General features: G+C 37.4%; 1 protein-coding gene across 1 annotated transcript in view; it reads right to left on the bottom strand.

The window, feature by feature from the left end:
- Window positions 1-9,143: 9,143 nt before the first annotated feature.
- The window catches only part of LOC149211086 (uncharacterized), a 32,856-nt gene continuing 14,029 nt past the window's right edge, over window positions 9,144-27,970 (bottom strand). Inside the window, exons 2-7 of the mRNA XM_089399181.1 lie at window positions 13,740-14,776; window positions 13,476-13,589; window positions 10,970-11,280; window positions 10,646-10,815; window positions 9,519-10,540; window positions 9,144-9,410 (exon numbers count right to left, since the gene is read on the bottom strand). Coding sequence (XP_089255307.1) covers window positions 9,144-9,410; window positions 9,519-10,540; window positions 10,646-10,815; window positions 10,970-11,280; window positions 13,476-13,589; window positions 13,740-14,776 — 2,921 coding nt within the window. The remainder of the gene's footprint in view (window positions 9,411-9,518; window positions 10,541-10,645; window positions 10,816-10,969; window positions 11,281-13,475; window positions 13,590-13,739; window positions 14,777-27,970) is intronic.

Below are 27,970 nucleotides of genomic sequence, written 5' to 3'. Positions count from 1 at the left end.
AGATCTTTATGATATCAAAGACAGATTTAAACCTGTAACCAATGCAAAGATCCAAAGCTCTACCCTGAGATTTGAGTTGATTAATTTGGGGACTGAGCAAGCTCCTCAAAATGTGAACTTAGGATTAGGACTTTCTTTAGAAGAAAAAGAAGCATTCATTAAACTGTTAAGGAAGAATAAACAAGTTTTTGTTTGGAAATATGATGATTTGAAGACTTATGATACATCTATTATCCAACATACCATTCCGATGCTTCCCGAGCAGAAACCAATTCAACAGAAGTTAAGAAAGATTCACCCAAACTTAGAAAGCCAGATTAAGTCGGAACTTAACAAACTCTTGAAAGCCAAGATTATCTTTCCAGTCCGACATTCTAACTGGGTCTCTAACATGGTGCCGGTCAGGAAGAAAAATGGCGACATTCGTATTTGTATTGATTTTAGAAACTTGAACAAAGCGAGCTTAAAAGACAACTTCCCATTACCTACTATGGAGCAAATCCTCCAATCAGTAGCAGGTTCTGAATTGATGTCCTTTCTAGATGGTTTTTCAGGGTACAACCAAGTTCTTGTTCACCCTGATGATCAGCTCAAAACTACATTTAGAACGGAATGGGGAACCTATGCATATCAGAAAATGCCTTTTGGACTAATAAATGCAGGAGCGACATTTCAGAGAGCTATGGATATAGCCTTTAAAGGATTGATTAATCGAACGGTAGTCGTCTATCTAGACGATATTACTGTATATTCTAAGAAGAGATATAATCATTTGCATGACTTAAATCAAATCTTTCAACGATGCAAAAGATATGGTATTTCTCTGAACCCAAAGAAGTCTTTCTTTGCTCTTGATCAAGGAAAACTCTTAGGCTTTATAGTATCCAAAGATGGCATTTATATTGATCCTGATAGGATCAAGGAAATTTCTGAAATCCCTTTCCCACACAATAAAAAGTCGATGCAGTCATTTTTAGGCCAGATTAATTTTGTTAAACGATTTGTTCCAGATTTTTCTCAAATTGTATTACCACTTCAGACAATGATCAAGAAAAATTCAGTCTTCAAGTGGGGATCAGAAGAAAAGCAAGCTTTTGATGTTATCAAGCAATCAATAATCAATGCCCCGGCCTTGAATACTCCAAATTTTTCTAATCATTTTACATTGTATACCATTGCGTCCGATGTATCTTATGCTGCAGTTCTCACGCAGCCAAATGCTCACAATTTAGAGGCACCCATATCATTCTTCAGTTCAAATCTTCAGGGTGCCGAATTAAATTACTCCGATGTAGAAAAACAAGCCTTTGCTGTATTCAAAGCGGTCAAACATTATCGACCCTTTCTTTTAAAAACCCATACAAAAATAATAGTTCCTTTCCCGGCAGTTAGGCAACTATTAATTCAAAAAGAACTGGGTGAAAAAAGGGCAAATTGGGTCACAGCGCTTCAAGAGTATGACTTAGAAATTAAGCCAGCAAAGATTGTTAGGGGCCAAGGTTTTTGCAGGATATTGGCAGGAGCATCCAACATTCCAGAATCAAGCGACACAGATCAAACTCAAGAAATTAGTCAGATAAGTGTTACTGATTCTGGATCTCAATATGCAGATTTAATCTTTTATTTAAAGAATGGTTATGCACCTCCAAATTTGTCTTACAAAAACAAAAGAGCTATTAGATTAAAAGCGAAGAATTTTACCATCATTGATGACGTGCTTTTTAGACAGAATTACGATTCTATCTTGTTGAGATGCCTTGAAAAATCTGAAGCCCAAAAGGTTTTGCAGGAGCTCCATGACGGACCAGCAGGAGGACATTTCGGAGCTGACACAACAGCTCACAAAATTATTCATGCTGGTTACTATTGGCCTACTTTGTTTAAAGATGCTCACGAGTATGTAAGGAAATGTCTAAATTGTCAAACTGCTAGCGGAAGACAACGTAAATCAGCTTTCCCTCTGCAACCAGTCAACATTGAACAGCCATTTGAACAATGGGGATTGGATATCATTGGGGAGATTACTCCGGCATCTTCCAAACAGCATAAGTATATCCTTACTGCTACCGATTACTTTACAAAGTGGGTTGAGGCAATCCCTTTAAAGACAGCAAACTCTGAAGCAATCATTGAATTCATAGACCAATTCATCATTACCAGGTTTGGTGTCCCAAACGCTCTCGTTTTTGATAATGCTTCCTATTTCTCAGGAAACGCTATATATGATTTCGCTATTAAGAGGGGGTTTAAACTGAAGTATTCTGCTAATTATTATCCCCAGGGAAATGGTTTAGCCGAATCTACTAATAAGAATCTCATCAAAATCATTAAGCGAACTGTTGAACAGAATCATAGAAACTGGCACAAATCTTTGGTGTTTGCATTATGGGCTGATAGAATAACACAAAAGGCTTCTATAGGTTCCTCCCCATTTAATCTGGTATATGGAAAAGAAGCAGTATTGCCTACAAATCTTGTTCTGCCCTCTTTGGCCCTAGTACAGTACATTGAAGAGACTCCTTCTTCTTCTATCCAGCTTAGACATGACCAAATTCTCAAATTAGAAGAAGAAAGGGAAAAAGCCAGAATCACTCATGCCAAACATCAACAAATCATCAAAGCATCTTTTGACTCAGCCTCATCCGGTTCAAAACAGTTTCAAGTCGGAGACTTAGTTCTCAAATGGGACAAGGCCCATGAAGATAAAGGTAAGCATACCAAATTTCAGAAAATGTGGCTTGGACCATTTCAGATCTGTGAAAAGATAGGCCATTCAACCTTTATATTGCAAGACTTATCAGGGTTGAGAGATTCTCTCCCTGTTAATGGCCTGATCTTGAAGAAATTCTTTAATTGAGAAGGTAATCCCTTCTCCTCTTTGTAGATTTGTGTAGTTTGTAGGATTTGCAGGAAATAAAATTGTAGAATAGCTTCCATTGACCTTTTGCTGTGTTTGAGAAAGTTGTCTCACAAAAATAATATGAATATTTGCTTTTAGATAATAGAACCCTCAACCTAAAGGGATAATTTCTAGGAAATTAGATATCTTTGTGTTCTGAAAATGACAATCCAACTTTTGAAGACTCCTCTCAAAAATGTAAAAGTTCTGTGAATCATTTTCTGTTTTCAAAACTGGTCTCCAAAGGTTATCCATTTTAAGATAGAAACTAACCCATTTTCAGCATCTTCAACTCTTCACCTGTCATCCATTTGCTCTTAAGGAGAAGATTGTTCACCCCATTCACTAAAGTCTATGATTACTCAGAGTGTAATTCTAAAATATAAAAGATTAAAGATAAGAGGTCTTATTACAAGCCTGCTTACCATGTTCATAGGAAAATAGTTTGACTGACATTACCAATACTGCCTATCAAAACAGGGTAATGGCTTGAAATTACAAGACAAGGGGTCTCATCACGAGCCAGCTTGTTCAGTTAAATTACTACCAGTGAATGGCATTGTCAACAGCTGGCCACCAAACCAGGACAATGGCTTTTTATCTTATCAAGGACAAAGAAGAAAAAGGAAATGAAATACAAAATATGAAAAATTGTTTTGGATTCATTCTGCTAATTACACTCTTATGTGAATGGAAAAGTGGACAATAATATGGTTAAAAGGTATCCCTGTCGAGACTATAAACGTTTGCTGGCAACAGAGGCTCTACCTATGACAGAGGGGTTAATTATAAAAGCTGATTTGGGAAAGTTTTTGTTTTATCATTATAAACCAACAAAGGCCTATTTTAAAAACTTAAAATGTATTTATTTTCTTGAAACTAAAAGGGGAGGAAGTTAACAAAATAAGTTCACTTTGTTCAGAATGCACAGATATCCAGTTATATTAGAAGTTTCCACTTCTGATCGAGACTCTATTTTGGAAAAGCTTAAGTATTTTTATCAGTTTCAGAGATAACTGGTTCTTCCAGCGAATCGCCAATTGTTGTGCTCTACAACAACCCCCCATTTCATATCATTTTTATTCACAAATGTTAACATATGGAATGGGTCCCTTTTAAAGTTTGATTGGCATCAAAATCTTTTGTTGATTCAAAAAGGCCTTATAATCAAATGAGTTTATGTATTTAAGCCTTTTGAATAATTGTGTTCCAATAATAAAACAATCTTTTGTTATTGCGATAAAGCGATCGCAAGATCGCATATCGCAATGACATGAGAAACACATTAAAGTGGTATCTTGATCTCCGCCGATGCGATATCGCTATCGGCGATCGGCGATATTCCATGCACACCTTATAAACGCGCATAACCTAAGCCCCGATGCGATGTGATATCGGTGATCGGGAAGTCGGGGAATCACTTTATATGCACCCTCTTGCGCTAGTCCGATGCGATGTCGCAATCGGCGATCGGCAGGATCCTTTGCTCATGATTGTATAACATTTATTCCCCGAAGCGATGCGATATCTGTTATCGGCGATCGGCGTTCCCGAAAAGTCATCACGTAAGGATCTAAAAGTTATATTGTTATCCGATTGATAAAGCGCGAATTTCAAAAAAGCCGTTAAATGCAGGGATAAGGTGATGTATTTGTATTTAAAACTTTGCCCCTTCGATTAACGAACACCTGCGCTCAACCGCCAAAATATCTATTGCACGCTTAAGGGGGTCATTCAGCCGGATAACGGTGTAATAATCATTTAATGAGTAGCAGGCCTTAAACGACCATTAATGCATCTGCAATATCTTCCCAGTGATTGGATCCGCAGCCACTTTTGAGAATTAATCTCAGCACGCTTCAAATGATATATCTTTCCCGCTATGGATTGTCATTGTTATATTTCTTTGTTACGATTTCTCTTGCATTTGTGTAGAATTCATCTGTCGAGAGAAGCTTGAGCAAGATGGGGAAGAAATCCAAAAGGACTGCGGGATCCGCTGCTACATCTGTTGCAAGTCAAGCTGCTGTAGATAAGAAGAAAGGTTTAATTTCAGACACTACATGCACTAGTCTTACCAGGACTACATGGCAGGGCACTTATAATTTATTAGAGCCCGAGCAACCAAAAGTGACGGTGACGGAAGCTAGTGTGGACGTGTTAAGGAAGTCCGATGCTACTCTTAAAGACCTGGCCGACTCTTTCCTTCACAGAATAGCGGCCAGAGAACAAATTCTTCCCTACACTGATGTAGTGCGATGGGCAATTGAGGAAATCCCAATCCACGACAGAACGTTTATCAAAAGGGATGGGAGGATTTTCGGGTCATTCAAGCCAGAGCATCTAAGGCAAATGTATCATTTGCCCGAGCCAGAGAAAATCTACAACAAAGCTTTCGTGGAGAAATTTGCATCCGACAATGAAGTGCAATCCGAGCCCATTAGGGATTGGAGGCAGAATCCAGCCAAACACAAGCACGAAACCTCTGGTAAGTACTCAGTCGATTCTTTGGCTTCTCCCTATTGCTATGCGGGGATTATGATGTGTAGGCTATGGGGATTACACGACTCGGCTAATTTTGACATAGATATGGTTCCCCTAATGGAAGCAGCTGTTAATAGTATAATCATGGATTGGGCCACCATTCTCTCTGATAAGTTGGCCGTAGCTGTTCGTGACTTTAGAGCCAATTCCGTAGTCATCGAAAGGAAAATCCCACCATTTTATTATAGTGCTTACATTATGGATACATTATGTTTTAATTCTGAGTTTCCCATCCTCGGTTGGAGGTGGACCGCCCAAGACCCCTCACCCATTCATTTATACCACCAGAAATTGTGGAAGTCCTCTTACAAGGACCATTTGTATCAAATTTGCAATGGTTTTATGGTTCCCATTCATTATTCCATTTTTGATAGGCCCATTCCCAAAATCTCCTATCTGGCTTCCTTCGACTTACCAGCTGTAGCAAGTTGGTTCGGAGAAGAGCATTTTACCTATGTTAGGGTTTTCGGGAGTCAAGCCAAGCCGCATGTTCTCCCTTTATATGTTCCAGACAAATTGTTAGCCCGAGAAATCTCCTACCAGATTATGGCCGAGAGTGTTACACAAACTCTCAAGAAAGAAAAGAAGAGGGGCTGGCCCTCTTTTCCCTTGAGAATTGGTGTTTTTACTCTGCATGATCTCAAGCATGCAGAAAAGGAGGCAACAAAGATGCAAGCTTTATCCCTGGCCACTATCCCAAGCAGACTCTATGATCCAAAGAAAACTGCTTACACTGCCTTAGAACAGGCCAAACTGACAAAGATTGACCATCAAGAAGATGTGTTTGATGACCTGTTCGTCGCCTCCGAAACAATAGGCCATGCCAAAGAGCTTGCTAGAATGAAATACAATGATGAGAAGTTAACTGAGTTCAATAAACTTAGAGAGCAGAGGTTGCAAACTCCGCCTCTAGATTTATTGTCAACAACCCCAGCATCTTCTTCAAGCGAGCCTGGTCGGCAACAGACGAGCCAACCTCCTGTTACAACAAAAGAACAAAAGAGGCAACAGGAGGAAAGGCAAAAGAAGTTGCAGGCAGAGAAGCAAAGAAAAGAGCAAGCAGAGAGGCAAAAGAAGGAGCAGATAGAAAAACATCAGAAAGCGCAGAAGGAACAAGAACAGGGAAAGCAGAAAGAGATAGAGGAACAGCGGAAGAGGGAAGAAGAGGAGAAACAAAATAAAGAACTGGCAGATAGGCAGAAAAAGGAATTGGAAGAGAAACAAAAGAAAGAACAAGAAGAGCAGCAGACAAAAGAACTAGAGGAGCAGCAGAGGTTAGAACAAGAAAAAGAGCGGAGCAAATCCCAGACAGAGCAACATAAACAGACCTCCATTGATCCCGAATTGCTTAAACAATGGAACCAATTCGATTCCATTATCAGAGGAACGGAGGTCTCCAAGGATACAGACACCTCTAAAACAAGCGATACACCAGATATCACTTCTTCTCAGGTTCTAAGCGGAACCAGCGGCCCACCCATTTCAAAGGATGTTGAGGTAATTACTAAGGACCCTTCTGATCAAATTGTTCTCCAGGTGGAAGATATTCCTCCCCTGGATGTTTTCTACAGCCCAAGGCATAGAGCAGTTGTTAAGCGATCAAGGAAGAGACGAAAGCTTGATCAACCTTCTATCTTTCCTGAGCAAACAGTCACGGGCAATGTAGTATGGAAGGAGGAATTGGACCCTTCCGATGACTTAACGAAGCTATCACAGTATGCAGGCGCTTATTCGGCGGCAACAATTGACAAAGCATCGGAGGTGAGCCTTCTATTGAAGAATAAAGACCAAGAAATCTTTGCGTTACAAGCGGAATTGGTTGAAACAAAGCAAAGGGCAGCACAAGCAGAAGAACAGTGGCTGAAGCAACAGCAAGAGAACAATCAGTTGACTCAACAATTGCAAGCAGAAAAGCAAAGGATCGATCAGGATGCGATCCAGAAACAAAAAGAATTGTCGGAGGCATTGGCAAATTTGAGAGCAGCGAATGAACAAATGATAAAGACCAAAGATGAGCAAATTGCTCAAATGTCATTGCAGCTACAAAAGGTAAAGGGCGCGTCGCAGGTAACAGAGTTTAAGCCAGAGGCATTATTAATAAACAATGCGTTGATATCTCAGGTCAGACTCTTATGTCAACAGATCGCTCAAGCTGAGTCACTATGTGAGCTAACTACATCAGTTAATCAACAGGTAGAAAACGCCAGAACTGAACTAGATCAAGCAGACGAAGCCATTACTGCATATCTTGATTGGCAAGATTCTGATTTGGGAAAAGCAGCAAAATTGCCCAGGATTATGGAAACACAGAAAGATATACTTTTCACAGAATGGCACACTCAAGTGATGAAAGCAGAAAGGGCGGCTTCAAGATGTAAATCGGCCGCCAGCAATCTCGTGGATCTAGTCAATATCAATAACACTCTTTACCTGGGCAATATGATTTCTCAATGTACACCGAGAAAGATAACAACTGCAAATACATTAGAGCAAACATGCTACCCTGAATTAGAAGAAAAAGGAAGATTAATCGCTGGAGTTAAAAGTTTATCCTTAGATGCATATTGGCTCTTTTTAATCAAACCACATACACAGAGATCTGCCCTAAATTGCCTTACAGACGCAATCGGGTGTATAATTCCCAATATCCAAGATGCCACCTACGCTGCACAGCTCAGTTCGCGCCTCAACAAACCTCCGGAAGTTGAGCCAATGCTTGCAATTAATCAGCTCAGATTCAAAGGAAAGCAGCCGACTTAATGAGTCACCCTCCCGCTTGCCAGATCGCCAGACAAATCAGGATTAATAGTTATTGATACCAGCTTAATAGGATTTCCGTTTTGTAGATATTTAATTAGACTAGTATTTATAGACCCTTTCATTGTTTTGGAAAGGGTTGTAAAATTTTGTAATAGACTTAAAGGCTGAAGTTTGCACTACTGTGCTTCAGCCTATATTCTTTTGTGAAACTCGACCAATGGTTCTTAATTTAACGGGAAAGCTGTTTTATGCAATTGCGCACTATTGTCTCTTGTTTGGAATGCTTTCTGAGTTGTAGGAAGGACTGCGACGTAGCGATTAATATACTGGAGTGATAAACAGCTTACATGGTACTTTTATCTGCATCTGTGTTCATTTCTCTTATATGAGTTGCTGTGTTATTATTTTTGCTATTATTGAATATATGTATGCGCTGTAACAGCAAATCTCCATTGCATTCCACTATTGGATGTTTTGTGATATGCCTTTTCTTTTAATCATGCATGTATCAATGATATGAATGACAAAGTGTAGTAATTCGCTGTTATCGCTCTGCATAACTAATTATGCAGAGCAATCTTGAATGATTTAAACATCTATGTTTTAGCGTTAGAGTCATCTATATGCCTGCCTTGAAGCACAGATTATCAAACGCTACGCTTTGAAAATTGATAAGTCCCGGGATTAGATTATAGTTAGTATATTTCTCCGATAGTTTTAGTTGTTCGCATATCGCTAGCATAATCTATAAGTCACTCATCCATCCCATTTTATCTATTTCTGGGAAACTGGTCCCATTATCCCCAGTCGGAGCCACTATTCCAAATGGAAAATGAGCTATACTAAGGTCCGGACCGGGTGGTTTCCTCTATGTTGTTGCAGCGTTTTCCAAGGCATCAACATAAAGGAACAATGGATGAAATATGTGAAGAAGACTTATTCACTCCTTTAGTAAATTCAAATCTTGGGGTTGCCATTTTAAATACCTCAACTCCTTTGACCATGACACATTGAAAGGAAGATAGGGAATTTCTCCTTGGAAAAATACGAGCTTCTCAAATGCTTTATTACATGTTTCTTCCACTTTTGTCGAATTTCCAAGTGCAAGAATTCTCAGTGAATTATACATTAAATTTAATTTCTGTGCAGATATATAGAATGGATCTTTAGTTCTACTAAACCAGAGACCTTTGATTCCTTGGAGGTCCTGCAATCAGTTGATAAGTATAATCGAGTGAATCATAAGGATTGACCTAAACATTTTAGGAAATAGATTTGTATATATGATATATTTTCAAGAAGAAAGATTAGTTACCTTAATCATTAAAAACTCCTGAATTTGATGTGCACTTGCACCAGTGAATGTGTGTCTCGTTCCATTTCCTTTGTTGAGGCCAATTGTCAAAATGATATCATGTATCTTTACAGTCCTGTTTGTGTCTCTGGTGACAAGAGCTCTCTTTTCAAGCATATCCAGTTCAGACTGTCCCACAATATCTGCCACTGTGTCCCAATCCCATCCACTGAAATAGAAACAGATGTCCAGAAATGGATCCTTGCATATTTCAGGCAGATTGTCAAATGCAAAGACATAGCGATCTATATTCCCAAAAGGTTTACCTTTCAATTTTTCTGCGTCTTCCATCACTATACGAAAAGCTTTCAGTTTGTCCTCATCGGAACGTATGAATCCTGCTACCAGTGTCAACAGTTTTGGAACTCCACCGCATGTCTTTACTATCTGCTCCATTTGGGTTTCATTCATGTCATCCCCATTCATTTCTTTCCTCAAAAGATTCATGGCCTCTGTTTTGGAAAGGCATTTTGTAGCATACACTTTCTTTTCCATTCTGCACCCTGTGCATTCATTTATGTCTCTTGCAGTAATAAGTAATCTCAACTTTTTTGCAGATTTCATGTCCCTAGGCAAAATCTGTTCTAGACGATCTCCGTGCACAACATTGTCGATATAAATGAATGCAATCTCTTTCTCTAACATGCGACCAATTTCTCTTTGTCCATCCTCAAATGTTCTAATATTCTCCAACACTAGATGCCCAATTTCTTCTTGTTTATCTGTCATCCCCATAGGTGCTTTTATGCTCAAATCTTTTAATATGCATTTTTGTAGCTCTACTATGTCTGGATTTGATGTTATATCATCCAATCTGACCATTGAATATTTACAACCTTCTATATAAAGTCGTGCAAACACAGCATCAGCAAGAACAGTTTTTCCAATTCCGCCGAAACCATGCAAGATAACTGCCAGTGCATTTTTTTCATTTTTCCAATCTAAAAGTTGGATAACTTCATGCAATGGTTCTTCAATTCCCACTATTTCCACAATAGTAGAACACAAATAAAAAATTAGAATATAACTATCACAAATTTCTGGATATTAATATTTTCTTTTCAAAAACCAATTGCCTCACAATTTACCTGCATATTCAGGATATGTTCGCTCTCGTTCTTTCTGCGGACGCTCCATCCTACACTCAATGGCATCGTAGATGCATATACCCATTTCGTTCTCCATACGCTTTGACATTCTCTTTAACTTACCTTGAAATTTAAGCAGTTCATCCTTATTCACATACGTTAACAAAAACCTGCAATTAGTGCATTTCAGTCGTAATATATTTTATTTTCACATGTACAGAAATATAACTTAAGCATAAAAGTTGGCCTTAACAAGGATACCTCCAGAATACATACAGGAATTTATTTAATTTAATTTAATTGATGGTGTTGCAGGGTACTCACTTGGAAAATTTTGAGGAATCGATTTGTGCGCAGCACATGAAGGAACCTTCCAATATCAGCTCAGTTGCATTTTGTATAGAAGCTTCCATCTCTTCCCTCAACTTGGGTCGTGCTTTAAGGTTCTTAACATGTTGGGCCAAGTTATACATTTCCTCCAAAACACACAAGCATTCATGTTTATTCTCAGAAATGGTTTCGTATCTTTCCAAAACATTTGCGACCACAAGAAGACATGCAGCAGCCCAGTGTAGCTCTGATATTCCATTCAGAAGGGTCCGAAATATATTCATCTTTCCTGGAGCAATATCTTTCTGATGGCAATAACATGGAGAAAATTTTAGATGAAATAAGTAGTATTTTTCTGATTGATTGAAAATTATAGATTAAATTTTAATCTAAAATCAGCTCAGGATGCAGGATGAGTATGAAGTTGTTGGTAATAGAGCAGTCTACAATTTAGAGTAATTATAATAATATTTATCAAATTATCCTTATTTATTTAAAAAAATTAAATTTTAAATACACTTTATCCTATTCTCTTTATAGAAGCAAGTATTTCCCCTATTGAGAGCCTAGCTATGATTAGGTTTCTGCTGTACAAGCACAAACTCAATAACATAGACGATCATAGACTTCCTAAGCTAGCTTTAAATTCCAGCCAAAACCACCTAAGGCTCAATCGGGGTTGGCATAAAGACAGAAGGGCCTGGTTAAACTATTGGGAGATCAATGAGAATGATCTATTGCAGAACATAAATAACATTAAAGATATTGTTACTTCTAAATTCAAAGAAAAATGTGGTGTGAGAAAGATTTAGGGGCTAAAAGAAAATTAAGTTATTATAAGAAGGTCATCAACCCCACCCTAGAAGATCAAAAGTATCTCTCTATTTTAACTAGCTCAAAGAAGAAAATTAATATAGCAAAAATTAGAACTAATTCTCATGAGCTCCATAGTGAAACATGTGGTTGGGCAGTTCCTAAAATGCCATGGATGGAAAGGATGTGCCATATATGTGAGAATAAGAACATTGAGGATGAAAACTACTTCCTCTTAGAGTGCCCGGCATACAACCACATTAGATCTCAGTTTCAAAATCTTAGTTACAATACTGACCTTCCGAGCCTTTTACAATGTCAAAATTATAGTGAACCACTTCCTCTTAGAGTGCCCGGCATACAACCACATTAGATCTCACTTTCAAAATCTTAGTTACAATACTGACCTTCCGAGCCTTTTACAATGTCAAAATTATAGTGAGCTCGGGAGGCTTCTCTCCAAGCTTTTTGAGCATAGGAATAAAATCTTAAATCAAAATAAATAATTTGTTTCTTTAGGTCCGATAGACCAATGCTTGGTCTCAACGGACGTTAACCACCATCATCATCATCAACATCATTTATCAAATCATCATAATTTATTCAAAAATTTAACTTAAAAAAAATAAAATTAATTGAAATAATTTCAATTTATATGAGAATGAAATAATTATAAATGACATTAAATAAATCAATACTTATTATTGGAAGTCATTAAATATATATTTATAAGACTGTCAAAAATAAAAAATAACATTTTATATATTAATTTAAATTTATATTAGAATTGGAATATTTTTAATTTTATAAATTTCTATGCAATTAGGTTTCATCTTAATTGATTTAATCTAAGAAGTCAAAAATTTGAAATTTGGAATTGATTTATATTTAAAAGGCAGTATATTGAATCACAAGGTATATATTCAATTAAACTAATTATATTTTATTGAAAATTATGAAACATAAAAATATTTATTTATTTTATAGAAATATAAAATTTAGGGTTGAAATATTTTTAAAGAATTGTGAAAGAAAATAAAAAATATTTAAAAGTTATTTATAAAAAAATTATAATCTTAAAATTAAAGGAGATATATGTTATCTTATTTTATTGATTAAAATAAGTTTTTACTTTATTGAGATTATGGTTATGATCGTGTATAAATAATATGGAAGAAAAGATGATTCCTAAAATTGTTTCAAATTTTTGCCAAAACCACCTTTCATTCAAGTGGGGATGGCATAAGAATGTTCAATGTTGATTATAAGGAGGTGAGCAACCCAAAATAAAAAATAAAAAAACATTTTTTTTATTAGTGCAAAGAAAAAAATAAAGATTGTTACAATAAAAATAAATTCTTACGAGCTTCATAGAGAAATTGGATGTTGATCAATTCCCAAAACCTCAAAATAAAATGATTTGTGAACTTTGTAATACCCAGAAAATTAAAAATGAAAAACAAAACACTTTCTTTTAAACTGTCCATCTTATATCTAAAATTAAATCTAAATTTCAAAATATTTATAACACTCCCAACTTTAAAAAAACAACAACAACAAAAAAAAAATGAAATTTTAAAAATTCCATTAGGTTATTATTTTGTATCAATATTCATTAAATCAAAATAAAACGAACTTGAGATTGAGTTTTGAGATTTAAGCAATAAAACACAAAGTGAATGCGTACCCAAGTAGAAGCACCCTCTGTTCCCTCTGTGAGGATTTCCTTCAGTCTCGTTAAGCCGGTTGAACTGGTAGGCCAGTATTGGCGAGTCGACGGTGTTGGACGTGATGACTTTTTCTGAGCATAAAAAGGGGAAACATACTCAATTTAGTGTGACAAACAAACACTGCTTAAATTTTTACATTTTGTTGGGGGCTACGAACCTGAATCATTGTTAGAAATTTTTTAAGCAGAGGAGTTCAACCAATAATAAAAAATTTCCCTTACCTTGATGCGTTCTAGGAGGCCAGATATATGTTGGATGAGGCCATCAAGATCAACATCTTCAATTGCAGCAGTTGTTTGTGCATCTCTAGATGGAAATGGAGCAGTGTTCTTTTCTGCAGGGGCACTAGGTGTAGGAGGACTAGGCTCCTGTTTTGCAATTGGAGCAGTGTTCTTTTCTGCAGGGGCACTAGGTGTAGGAGAACTAGGCTCCTGTTTTGCAATTGGAGCAGTCTTCTTTTCTGCAGCGGCACTAGGTGTAGGAGGACTAGGCTCCTGTTTTGCAATTGGAGCAGTCTTCTTTTCTGCAGGGGCACTAGGTGTAGGAGGACTAGGCTCCTGTTTTGCAATTGGAGCAGTCTTCTTTTCTGCAGGGGCACTAGGTGTAGGAGGACTAGGCTCCTGTTTTGCAATTGGAGCAGTCTTCTTTTCTGCAGGGGCACTAGGTGTAGGAGGACTAGGCTCCTGTTTTGCAATTGGAGCAGTCTTCTTTTCTGCAGGGGCACTAGGTGTAGGAGGACTAGGCTCCTGTTTTGCAATTGGAGCAGTGTTCTTTTCTGCAGGGGCACTAGGTGGAGGAGGACTAGGCTCCTGTTTTGCAATTGGAGCAGTGTTCTTTTCTGCAGGGGCACTAGGTGTAGGAGGACTAGGCTCCTGTTTTGCAATTGGAGCAGTCTTCTTTTCTGCAGGGGCACTAGGTGTAGGAGGACTAGGCTCCTGTTTTGCAATTGGAGCAGTGTTCTTTTCTGCAGGGGCACTAGGTGTAGGAGGACTAGGCTCCTGTTTTGCAATTGGAGCAGTGTTCTTTTCTGCAGGGGCACTAGGTGTAGGAGGACTAGGCTCCTGTTTTGCAATTGGAGCAGTCTTCTTTTCTGCAGGGGCACTAGGTGTAGGAGGACTAGGCTCCTGTTTTGCAATTGGAGCAGTGTTCTTTTCTGCAGGGGCACTAGGTGTAGGAGGACTAGGCTCCTGTTCTGCAATTGGAGCAGTGTTCTTTTCTGCAAAGGCACTAGGTGTAGGACTAGAGTCAGACGTCTTTCCTGAGAAACATGAACATAAAGAGCCCATTGTTAGTGAAGCAATGAGGGTAGAACCTATATGAGAGAAGCAAGGCTGTAACTCCTGAAACAAACTGATAGTAATGGGTCTAGTAATATGCTAATCTGACTGATATTGTGTATTGAAACGGAAATGTATGTTATATTTATACACTATAATATCTTAATTATTAAGCAATATTTTTCATCTTAAAAATAATAAAATAATATTTAATAAATAAAGTAAGCTCGAATATTTATGACTTACAATTTCGCCCTCTTTAATAGAAGATGTCTATCGTATCATATAATTAAAGAATAACCAATCATATCACTTTTTTATTTTTAAAATTTTATTCTAAACCACTTCACGAGTAATGGAAAAAACATATTTTTATTATTATTAAGAGTTCATTTTCATTTACAAATATTCTAATTTTGTATTTTATTTTAAATATTTATAATCATATTACTTTCGATTTAAAATAACTAAAGGAAAACTAAACATCTAGAAAAGCTAAAAGATTATTCTCTTGTTGGTAATAGATGGCATCTCATGATGAAAATAATATTTATAAACCATCCTTCGCTCTGGAGATTAATTTGCTTTTTATAAGTTTGAAAATAAAAAATTATAAAGATTGTTAATTTGTTATCAAAGAAGGTTTATTGTTTTTATATTTTATGATTTTTCGGATGTATTGAAGGCCAAGCTTGCATGTAGTATATTAAAGATGTTAAATTTTGATTAAATTATTAAAGAATGGATGAAAAGGAATTTTTATAAAATGGTAATAATTTATTACAAATATTGTTGTGTTTAAATTTTAAAAAATCATGATATTATTAATAATTAGAGAATAAGGAAAAAATAAAATATTATAAAAAGTTGATAAATTTAATATAAAATAAATTAATTAAAAGAAATAATATATTGATTTTAGGATGATGATGATAATGAAGAAACTTTTACTAAAATTTATATGGTATACTGGATCATATGAAGGTGGGAGATTAAATAGATTTTTTTATATTTTATTTATATGCTCAAAAAGAAGTGAGAGAAGTGTTCTTAGACTCAACATAGTTTTGCTGAGTTAAAAGGTCAAGGTGGTTGGTAGTTGACATATATTTGGAAAATTAGATCGAAAAGATGGACAATCTAAGAGAGTGTTTTTCAACTTCAACCCTCATATGATTGTACAATTGACAAACTCTTTCATCCCATGGTGTTTTAGGAATTGTTCAACACCTAGTTTCATTATGAAGCTCATCAAAATTAGCTCTACTCTTTGCAAAGCTCATTTTCTTCTTAATACTAGTCAATGAAGATAAATAATTTTGATTTTCTAGATTGGGATTGATAACCTCCTTATAATATCACAGTTTCTTTTTTCCCTCCAACTCTTTATTTCTACCCAATTTCTCCTTAAATTTGGAAGTAATAATATTTTTAATATTATCTGAATTTTGCAAGATGATCTCCAAGACTGAGCATCCTTATGCCACCCTTTCTTGGGTCGAAGGGGGGGCTCTAGCTAGAGTCAAAATTTAGGAAACCTCTTGTCATCCATGTTGTATAATTTATTCTTATACATCGGATACATAGTCATAATCATGGTTTCAATGGGGGAAATACTTGCTTCAATAAGGATGATAGTGTAGGGAGTATTTCCTTTATTCTTGAGGTTGTAAGTTATAAACTGCTTTTGGATTTATTTAATCTTCCTCCATGACTCTAGATATACTGCAACCCCAAACCTCACATCCATATAAAATAACAGGAGAGGAGAAAATTAAAGGATAAGATGAAAATTTATATATACTAAAGAGGTGATCAACCCAAATATAAAATTACAAAAGTGTTTCTTAGTTTTCAATAACACATAGAAAAAATCAACATTTATAAGTTCAACCAATTTGTATCTTTTTAATAATAGTAACACCAAAAATGAAAGCAATTCTTTTGAAATGTATTTGATACATCCACATTAAATTTCAATTTTAAAATATTTGTTATAATAGCAATTTTCCTATTTTTTAACTCATCAAAAATATAACCAACATAGGTTCATCTTAAATTCAAATCTACCAAGTGTCGAGAAGGATCAAATCTCTTAATATGCAAACCTCTAGAAACTTGAGAAAATATTTACATTTCAAGAGAATTGATTCCTGTGGGCACCTCGTAGAAGAGTTAAGGTATACATGATTCTTAATAATATTATTTATATTATATAAATTTCTCTTCTCTATACATAAAAATAAAATAAAATAATTATGGTTAGTTTTATTAAAATATCATTTGTCTTTGATACACACATATATATCATTTGTCTTTAACATATTTTATAATTTATTTTTCAATTATATATATATATATATAACTCAACATAAAAAAATCATTGTAAATATTGAATTTTTATATATTTACTCATTAAATTTAAATATAAAGTTTTGATCATTATAATTATGAATATGAATTATTTTTTTAATTTATATGGTCAAAAGATATCAATTTATCACATTTTTTTTCCAGGAAGAAAAAAGCAGGATATTATATTATCAGATAAAAATATACATGATAGTTCACATCATATCGACATTCTAGGAATGTATGAGAGCATAGTGCTACCCAATCCCAATAAAAAGGACATGTAATGCTATATAAGCTCACAAGCCATATGCCCAAAAGTGATGATCAAAGCATCTGAAATGCAATGATATACTCAGAAACTTGGAACCACATGATACTATCATATCATGCAATCTTGGCAGTTTTGTCCCATGGGTCTAGGCATCTGTATAGCTAGAAAAAAAGAAATATACACAAAAATTAACAAAAAAGAGAGGAAAGAGCAGAGAGAATTATCCAGGAAATGGGAAGTCCCCCATATCAAAAATATCATGTTCACATGTAATCTCCAAGTACCATTTGCCGATCAACCCTTGTAATCCCTTTTTGGATAGTCTATCTGCTTCCTTGTTCTGGTTCCTGCCAATATGCTAGATTGTGGAGCCTCCGAGGAGTTGCCAAAGAAGATCAATCTGCTCCAGCCAACCTTGTAACATGGGATCTTGTTTATGGAGGCTTTCCCCGAGACCTGATCAATGCTGATCTTTGAATCTCCATATATATGTAAGTGGGGGTTATCAAGGAAATTGTTGAACCATAAGAGTCCCCATAGGGCTAATGCTTCCGCCCTGGTGTTGGTGCCACAACCTCCATTCCAATAGACCCTGTAAGACAAATCAACAGACATAGCAATCCAAAAACCACATGCACAAGAATTCCTTTGTGTTGATCCATCAAAAAACCCCATCGAATATAAGAACTGCATATTGATTTGCTTATGTAGTGTGATATTAGTGCATGAGGATTGAGTAGAATATATAGAGAGATTTGTGATGATTCTATCAACAACCATATGGAAACCTTCTGGAGAGTTCTGGAAAATATACCTATTTCTCCAATTCCAGAGTGCCCAAAAACGAAAAAGTGGAACGACTCTCCAAGAAGATTTCTGAGTACTCCACCATTTTAGAGAGTCCACAATGCAATTATGATGTAATGGGAAACCAATGAGAGATGATAACTTTTTCCATACCTGTAGTCAGTATGAAGACAATGAAGAAAAATGTGATTGTTATTTTCGACATCTCTTTTGCAAATAGAGCACATTTGAGGACCATGCCATTGCCTTTTCTATAGATTCTCCCAAATAAGATTTCTATTGTGGTAGACCAACCATGTGAAGATGATAATTTTAAATGGAATTTTTGTTTTCCAGAATGCATTTAAAACTTGGTGCTCCCCCTGTCTAGTGTCCAATTTGAAAAGGGTTGAATATGTGTCAACCACAATGATATTATCCGATGCCTTCTTCCACGACCATAGGATTTTATCTTGTGTTTCTGAACGAAAGATGTCGAGGTGTTTCATGGCAGAAATTATCTGATTCCACTCCAAATCCATTTTTCCATAGAACTCGATCTCCTGAGCATTTCTCCATATGGGGACCGGTCCTTGCTAACCATTAATGACTTGGCACTAGAAATATATGCCACATCCATTAAGGAGATGAATACGCCTCTCAGAGAGAAAACTTTCAATTCCAACACCTGGGATTGGATCTATACCAATAAGAATGTGGTTGCCCAATTGAAACTTCCATGCAAGATGATGAATAAATATTTTTTCCGATTTTCATAAAACTAAGCTAGATAGTCGATCCCTATTTGATGCCGATGGTGCCTTTCCTATACCAAAATATGAAGTCTTTATCCTTAAGATATTTGTGTTGTATGATCTTATTCCATGTGCCAGATCCAAATAAAACCCTCCAAAGGGATTTAATCAGCAATGACCCCCCAAAGTGACGGAGGTCCATGATTTCCCATCCCCCCATACCCTTAGGGAAAGTGATGTTGGATAATTTGGGCAAGTGGTCTTTTTTCCTTTCGTGGCTCCCCCCCAGATGAAGTTAGCCATTAAGCAGTTTAGACAGTTTATAATAGAGGTAGGAATGTAAAATAGGTGTGCCCAGTAAACCCCCATCTGAGATAGGACTGCTTGGGTGAGTATAACCCTACACCCCAATGATAGGCACATAAACTCCCACCCAGGTATCTTTTTGTAGAAACGATCAACAAGCCATTGCCAATCAACAATTCTGTACCAACAGGGTTTGATACGGTTTCCAAGGTATTTCATACCATTTTATATTGGCATTGCCTCAATACAAAATATACCTTTGATATATATAATAGACTCCATGTCACATTGTCCATGATATAAAACAGATTTATTAAGATTCATATGCAAGCCAATGGCATTTTCAAATCTACTGAAAATGTGAAAGAGACATAACCAAGAAAAATGACATAGCATACCCATGATGAGAATGTCGTCGACAAAGAGATTATGTGAAATGTTGATGTTGTTTCCCATCTTCAGTGGCTGGAATTGATCCTCCAGAACCGTGCTTTTTATGTGCAAGCTTAAACCATCCATCATCATGATGAAGAGTAGTGGGGAGAGAGAGCATCCCTGCCAAGGACCCCGACCAGCACGAAAAAAATTTGTTGGATATCCATTAATGATAACAACATAGTTGACATTGTCAACACAAGCCATAATCCAATCAACACATCTAGGTTGTAATCTAATTTTGATGAGGAAAAAACAGAGGAAGCCCTAATCCAGGCAGTCATATGCCTTCTGAAGGTCAATCTGTAAGACAGTAGCATTTAAATGCTTGGTATGTGTTAGGTTCCTATATCAATAGGTATCATATTTCATGATTGATTGTTAAAATGCCAAATATGATCATCCTTTCCATGCTGCAAAGGTTCCATATTTAAAAAAAAAAAAAGAGGGTATGCCCTAAAAGAAAAATCAAAGGGCAAAAAGAATGAATTGGTCAAAAAGAAAGAAAATGAACCCCAAAGAAAAGACCAGGAAAGTGTGCTAGTCAAAATGCCACTACTATCCTATTTTTTGCAAAGAAGTTCAAATTGTGCAATCAGTGACTTCTGTTACACCTGATGGATGGCCAAATAGCTCAATCTTGGCTAGTCCATGTTTAAATTTCTTGTTTCAGCACTAGAAAATAAGGTCTGTTCAAACAGTTTAAGCTTGGCAGATCAGTAGTTAGGTAGAGAAGCAAGGGTGCTCAACAGCGAAATCTGAGCCCCTGGAAGAGATAAGGGCAGACTTGGATAGGAGGGCAGCTAAAAGAAAGGAAGAGAGTAAGGGTGTGCTAGTTCAAATGCACCCAATCAAAAAGGAAGAAAAAATGTTAGGTGTATTAGGTTGGGTAGGCAGTTTGGTGTTGCAGAAGCAAGTTTGTGATCAGTTTTGTCTTTTTGAATATGATCCATCTCATGGATATCACAAGTACCATAGCAAGGTGGCTGCAAAACAGTTGAAGCATGACTAATTTCCCTCCCATTCCTCCAAGAACATTTACTAATTTCCCCTCAAGGACATTGAGATCTGCTCAGTGTTCCTAGTTCCCTTCATTTCATGAAAAAGACTAAGTGAAATCCTGGTTTTACTTAAGAGAACTAAGCCACATTTCTTGTGTAAAAATACTTTTCTTCTATCATCCTAAATCCCCAACATTCATGACTTGGATCCCTTTATTCCCTAAGCCTAAGTTTCACCTTTTGCTTAGTGCTTTGTTTGAAAACATTTCTCATATTAACATCCTAACTCTATTATATAACTCCTATGTAAAGTTTTCCCCGCCCCTATTTATATATAAAATACACAAAACCCCAAAGTTTTAATACTCCGCCCCGGGCTTGATTAAAGCCATATGTTAACGTTATGGGGGGTCCAAGGTTTATCCGAAACCTTGTGGACAACCCTTCCCCGCGCGCATGTAAACCATGGGTTTCATTTAACATCTGGTTAAATGAATAACCAAACCCGAACATAAACCCAAAGCTTGAATACATTGCAAACCCTGCAAAAACATTACAAAACGATAAATAATATCGCGCGGGTCCCATACTCTAGCTCTCTGCCATGTTTTGTTTTTCGCCATCCATTGGATCGCAACACGTAGATCCAACGACCCACGTCGATATCGGAACCCCTCCGATGACCGAACGATAGCCTCCGGGAAATTGGCGGTTTCGCCGTCGTACAAAAAACACGTGTCGCCACCTCGTTTTATCGCGTCCGCTCCACCCAAAACCGTCGTTGTCCAAAAAGCGGTGCGATAATACCATATACCGCCCTCCTTTCCCGCCGCTGACGTCGTCACCCACGTCAGCACCCACGTTGGCTGCCACCTCATCACTGTATCGTCCGCTGTGTCCGCCACGTCACCACCAAGTCAGCTTCCGTACCCCCGCTACACGACAAAGATTATGTCATGCTGACGTCACCCGACCAAAGCGCACCAAAAACCTGCCAAAATTAAATTTTTGTTAAAAACGCGTAAAATGTCGTTGTTTTTTCATTTCTGTTTGTTTATCCTGCACGACTTTTGCATGGTTTTTTATGTTCAAAGCGGCATTTCCACTGCACAGTCTGCCACCCAGAGAAATTCACTCCACAGCGCTGTCCCTCAGCTCGGTCTGCCACCCACATTTCGCACAGGGCATCCATAAAACAAGTATTTACCCGAATCCTGCTCCTAAACCCTGTTTTTCTAGCTTTCTCTGTAAAAATCGCCCGGAGAACCAAAATTCGAATTAAAACACGGTGCTGCCTTCAAACCTCTACATCATAGCCACTGTTTTACCCATTTTTTCCAAAGAAATCCCGTGAACTCTGTTTCCCTCTGCAAGATTGCCCATTAAGCTAAATTCAAGCTCGTTTCGACCTGCAATTTCCACAGAAAAGACCAAAACTACTATTTTACTTGTTGCTGCTGCATAAAACCCACAATTCGAATTCAAAAATCACCAAAGACTGTATAATGGAGGCTCTAGTGGCCCTCAATGTTTCCCCCTTGAATGCACCACATAAAGAATTGGAATGGTTACCCATTGCTGACAGATATTTCCAAATTAAGGATATGATTGGTGACAAGTCTCACCTTCAATCTTTTTGTGAAATTAATAATAGCTACCGAAGCAATACTGATGTCTTTGAAATTTGGGAGTCCAACATGCCTATCTACTACCTCCCCTCGGTAAATGTGCTTCCTGATCTCATCCACTTATGTTGTGCCAATTATGACCCCACACAAAGAGCATTTATGGCTCCATCTAGGACTGTGATCTTCAATATTACCCCTCAATCCATAAATGAGATGCTGCACTTTAAGCCAACTCAGCCTCTGGCTCCTCTCACTATGGAATTCTTGCTTGACCAAGGTGCCAAACTGCCTAGTTCAGAGATAACCAGAATAGCTCAATTATTCATGAGACCAGATAGCCAGCCCAGGCAGCTACCTCCTTTTAATCAGGTCTGGTTCAATGAAGCTGGAATATTCATTACTAATATGATTTCCTATATCTTGGGATTCAAACCAGTGAGCATATTGATGAGATTGTCCTAGTTTTGATATCCATATTTACTCCTGGACAACCCCCCGCTGTCAAATATGATTATGCCACCTTCGTAGCTAATAAAATCCATGAGCAATTCATGAGCCTGGACAGAGCAAGAGTGTTCAAATACACATCCTACATATATCATTTGATGCTGTACAATCAACCTGATATTTTTCAAATTACTCTTAGAAAGTTTGACCTCAAAGGAGAAAGCAGGTCTGTAATTTTCTGGACCTCAGTATTCCATGAAGTCCATAAATCTCCTTATACATATTGTGAGTTCATTGACCTGTTCATATATCCAGCCACCTCTTTATTGATTAGAACTCCTCCTGCCAGGCTCTCTGTTGAAATGCAGAAAATTTTGCATCTCTCAAAATACTACAGTATAGGTGACTGGTACTTTTACCAGAATCACACAGAGATCCGAATATATGGCTATGAATTATGCCCCTACAAGCTGCCAAAGTATGTCCCTATGAGACTGTTTTCCCTGGAATACTTTAGGCAATTTATTAGTTCAGATTTGACTCATTTCTATGGTGCTAGGAAAAAGGCACAGCTTAAAATAAGAAATCAGTTGGGCCCTTTTATCTTCAACAAAAGGGAAGCCTGGGAAGAGGCCGATAAGATTTTAAGGGAGTAGCTTATGCTGAAACAAAGCTTTTATTGGGCACCATATGACCTTGAACATTTCATAAGTTATAGGAAAGTGAAAAACAAGCTTACAACATATGTTCACCACAAAATCCCTGAAATTCAACAATATGCTAACCAAAAAGAATGGGTAGAAGGCACATTAGTTGAAGAGATTACTGAAGAAGAAAGATTGGAAAAAGACATGAAAGAGCTTGCAAAAATGCTTGACTTGGACTCTTTTGGACAGGTATCCTTCAAACTCCCCCAACACACAGGAGGTGATACATCTTTTGAGGGGACTTCTCAGCAGCCCACAAAAAAATCCAGCACAAGGTCAACAAAGGGCAAAGAGGTAATAGATCCAGAGCAGGACATAATGACAGACCAGCCAGCTACATCAAAGGAACAAGGCCAAGAGCAGGTCCCCCTAGCACAAACAAAGGCCCCATAAATTCCTATACTACAGACTCCTCTAAATGAGGAGAGAGGCAAGAAAAGGGACAGGCAAGAAGACACACCGATCAACAATCCTGAAGAGCAACCAGGGGAAAAAAGGCAGAGATTGAACCCCCATTCAGAGGAGGAATTCATTCAGGAAATCACAGACAGTCCAAGGGAAGAGAGAGCAGTCAGCCAGGATACATCTCCAGTCACAGAAACATCGGCCAGTTCACACAGGCAGGAGATTGGAAGACAACATAGTGTGGAATTTTCTTCTACCAAGTCACAAGGCAAGCAAGGCTCAGACATTAAGAGAACATTCACTGAAATAAAAGCAAAGAATGAGCCAATAAGGATTCAACTCTATAATCACTTGCTGAGGATGGCCCCCACAAATCAACAAAGGTTAATGTCAGCATATGACATCCAAGAAGGGAAGATGATCCTAAGTCACTTCAAGCCCAAAATGCTGCAGCCACAGTCAGCTGCTGATTACATCAGGACCAATCTAGAAGTATTAGCCAAGGATATCCAGCCAATGGACCAAATTGAATTACATAAGCAAACCGGAGAAATGGTATACTCCACATTGGCAAACAAGGCATTGCTGGCCCACAAATTGCAGAATTCTTTAAATAATACTTCTGCCCAATTGGAATTGGAAAAGGCTTCCTCTTTGGCTAAGGATAACATAATTAAATCCTTAGAAGAAATTATTATAGAGCTGGGACATGATCCCAAGGATCCCAAAGGCATCCAAGCATTAATAATAAAGAAAGAAGAAGACATTGCAACTCTCAAGAAGCAGCTCAAGCTACCCATTACCATGCATCCCAAAACTACAGAGATTGTTGAACAAAAATCACAGGAAGATGCAATGGAACTGCTGATGAAAATGAATGAAAGATTGGCAGAAACAGAGAAGGCATTGGAGGAAGCACTACAAGGAAAACAGGGAGAGTTGGCCTCTTAGCCATCTCAAACAGCTCCAATTGTTACAACTACTCCTTCTACAGTCACAACAGCAGTCCCTCCTACTGACCCGGCATCAACAGCACCAAGCACTTCAACAACAACAGCAGCAGGCAGCAGCACTACCATGTCTACTGAAGAACTGATAAAGGCCATGGAGGATCTAAGACTCTAGGTGTCAGAGTTAAAAGGTGCCAAAGAGCAATTGGAAAAATTGGAAGTAAGTTATGATAAATCCAAGATGACTATAGCAGAAAAAACAAAGGAAGTGAAAGCATTGGAAAACAAAGTAAAGGCATTGGAAAAGGACCTCCTATTAGACAAACCTATGGCAGAAATCAGGAGCATTCTGTGGGCCAACATTAGCCAATCCATCACTGATATGTGGAAATCAATACAGATAGTTCATGAGGAGATTGATTTGGTGGCAGCAACTCAAGAAGAAATTCAAAAGGCCAGGGATTCATTGGGAAACATGCCTGAACAGGCCAATAGGCTAATACATTTCTTGAACACCCACACCAAAGAAGATTTGGAAAAACTGGATATCAGGGACAGGACAAGCACTATTTTAATAATTAAAAGGGTCTTGACCATGAGGAATTTCATACAAAATCTAGAAAGGAAGTTCCAGGAAATGCAAATGGAAATAAATGCTTTCACACAGAAATTTAGAGTTTTGGAGGAAAAGGGTCTACCCAGTTTGTTAACTGATGACTACAGACTAATGTCACATGCAGCCTATGTACACAAATTGAATACATATGTGGATAGTCAAGCTACAACATCATCAAGTTCTACAGAAGAGAAATCACTCCCATCTGGACAGAGCCTTTATGACAATTTCGAGAATTTGTTTTTTATTGAACATGAAGTGAGGCATCTTTTCACAGTCCAGCCCACTTTTTTCAGGTACACAGATGCAGATGAAACTCTAATTAAAATGCGCAGGCACCAATTACCAGATGATGAATGGTGGTAGAGTATGCTGGAAATCCTGTAGGCGGATTTCAAAGTTTTGTTTATTTTTCCAGAACATAACAGATGCCATAAAGTGTAAAAAAGAGCAGATAAAATCGTGCTGGACAGCAGTTAATTGAAGTGCAGGGAAAAGCACCCAGGAAAGCAATGCCAGCAGCGCGGGATTTCACTAAATATCCATCGGCCGACTTATTGGGCAAACAATCAATGCATCTCACCAACAAAATGGCCAACACATCATTTCTTACTTTGCATTCATTTCTCTCTGTTCCCAAGAGCATTTACTCCTTCTGTAGAGTAGGTGAAAGAAGTTATTGCAAGATCTTATCTCCTTGAAGATATTTTGTAAACATTTTGTACAAATACCTCCCCAAGCTAAGTATAAGGGGTTGGTGAATATCATTCTGGAACTGCGCTGTAAATTTGAGAACTCTTCTGAATAAAGATTGCTGGAATGCTTTGCTGATGAACTCTCTGGTTATGGAATTGATTGCAGAAGCCCATGTTGCAGAATTCTTGAATTATTTCATGGATCAATAAGTCTTTTTAACTATTGTTTTACTATTTCTATGTTTTATATATCATCTAAATATCATGTTCTAAATTGCAGGAAAAAAGAATAGCTCAGAATTTACTTCGCTGTACTTTGTGTTTAATTCCTGTCATTTTTATGTTTTCTTTAGGACTAGCATAGGCAGGAATTCTTGACTGCTCCTGTCTCCCTGGTTCTTACACCCTGAATATAATTAAGGAATTCTTAGCTGCTCCTTGGTAATATTTACCCACTTTCCCTCTATTAGCATGATGAAAGATTCTTAATTGCCTTTCATCCCCTGACTCCATTTCACCTGATTCCAGCTTGAAAATTGTTCCATGGGAAATTACCTTGCTCTGTAGTCCCTCCTTTTGTCAAAGAAACCATACCCAGAAATTTATTTTCATTGACTCCATTAACCCAATGGTCTGAACTTCTCATACTTTACAACCCTGTTCTATCAAATGTCACCATCCCAAAATCAAACAAATACTTGTGCTTCATAACTAGCCTAACATATAGCAAAACAAAGCTAAATCATAAAGAGAGAGCCCTCTCTGGCTGCAGATTGGCTAGAATCTGCATCTAAAATATTGGTTAGTGGTTACCTCGGCCGTATCCCCTTCTCTCACAGCTTTTGGGGAACAACCTGAGTGATAACATCATTGGCGACTCAACTGGGGAGCTGAATGACTGTGTTGGTTACTGCTGTCTATTTTCTAAAGCTACAGATGGAGCCTGAAGTTAGCCAATTAGCCCTTGAAACCGTTTTTGCTATGTAATTACAGGAGTAAATAAAAGTTGCTTCAGTCTATCTCTAGTCTAGCTTTAGGCTTAAACAACTGTCTCAAAAATTTGATCAGTTTCCTCTTGTTTTCAAAAGATATTCAGGAAAATTCAAGGCTCTTACAATTCATAATTTCCTAGAAAGATATTGTCCAAAGTAGTGTTCTTCAAATACTTCTAGAAAAAACCAAAAACAGATTTAGAAGCTGGCTCCAAAGAAGAAAGTCTGTTACACTAGATCGAATCCAAATCCAAATCCTCCGACTATCTTTGAAAGTCCAAACTTGATCTCTAAGAACATTAGAAGACAAGAAATCCTAGAAAATTCTGTTGATTTAAACTTTGACACACCTTAGCGGAACTCCATCCAAACTGAGCTGACTCCCGGAAAAGCAGCAGTCCTTTCTACTATTGCTGCAGCTTCTTCTAGTTCACCATCATCACTTCAAAGCATCTTTTCCACTCCCCCATCCACTGCACTTATTTCGACTGTTATCCCTGTGCTTCCAGCTTTCCCTTTTACACCTGCAAATATGGCAAATCGATATGCTTCTCTGCAGTTGCCTGCAAATCCAGGGGCTATGCCTCAAGATTATCAAAGCAAAATCACCTACTTTGATGGTACTGGCACCTACACAACACAACAACATACTAAGAAAATGATGGACTATTTTGAGAACTACGAAATTGATGATAATGATTTCAGGATGAATTTTTTTTTCCAAAGCTTAACTGGTGATATAAGGACCTGGGTTAGGGCACTCGCTGTAAACACAATTGCTGATCCAGATGCCCTTTATCAAACCTTTTAGAATAGATGGGAAAAG

Source organism: Pinus tabuliformis, chromosome 1_2 (assembly GCF_031772625.1).
Source record: "Pinus tabuliformis cultivar Carrire ecotype Pingquan chromosome 1_2, CPIR1, whole genome shotgun sequence".
NCBI classification, from domain to species: Eukaryota; Viridiplantae; Streptophyta; class Pinopsida; order Pinales; family Pinaceae; genus Pinus; species Pinus tabuliformis.
This window is presented reverse-complemented; position numbering and strand designations above follow the sequence as displayed.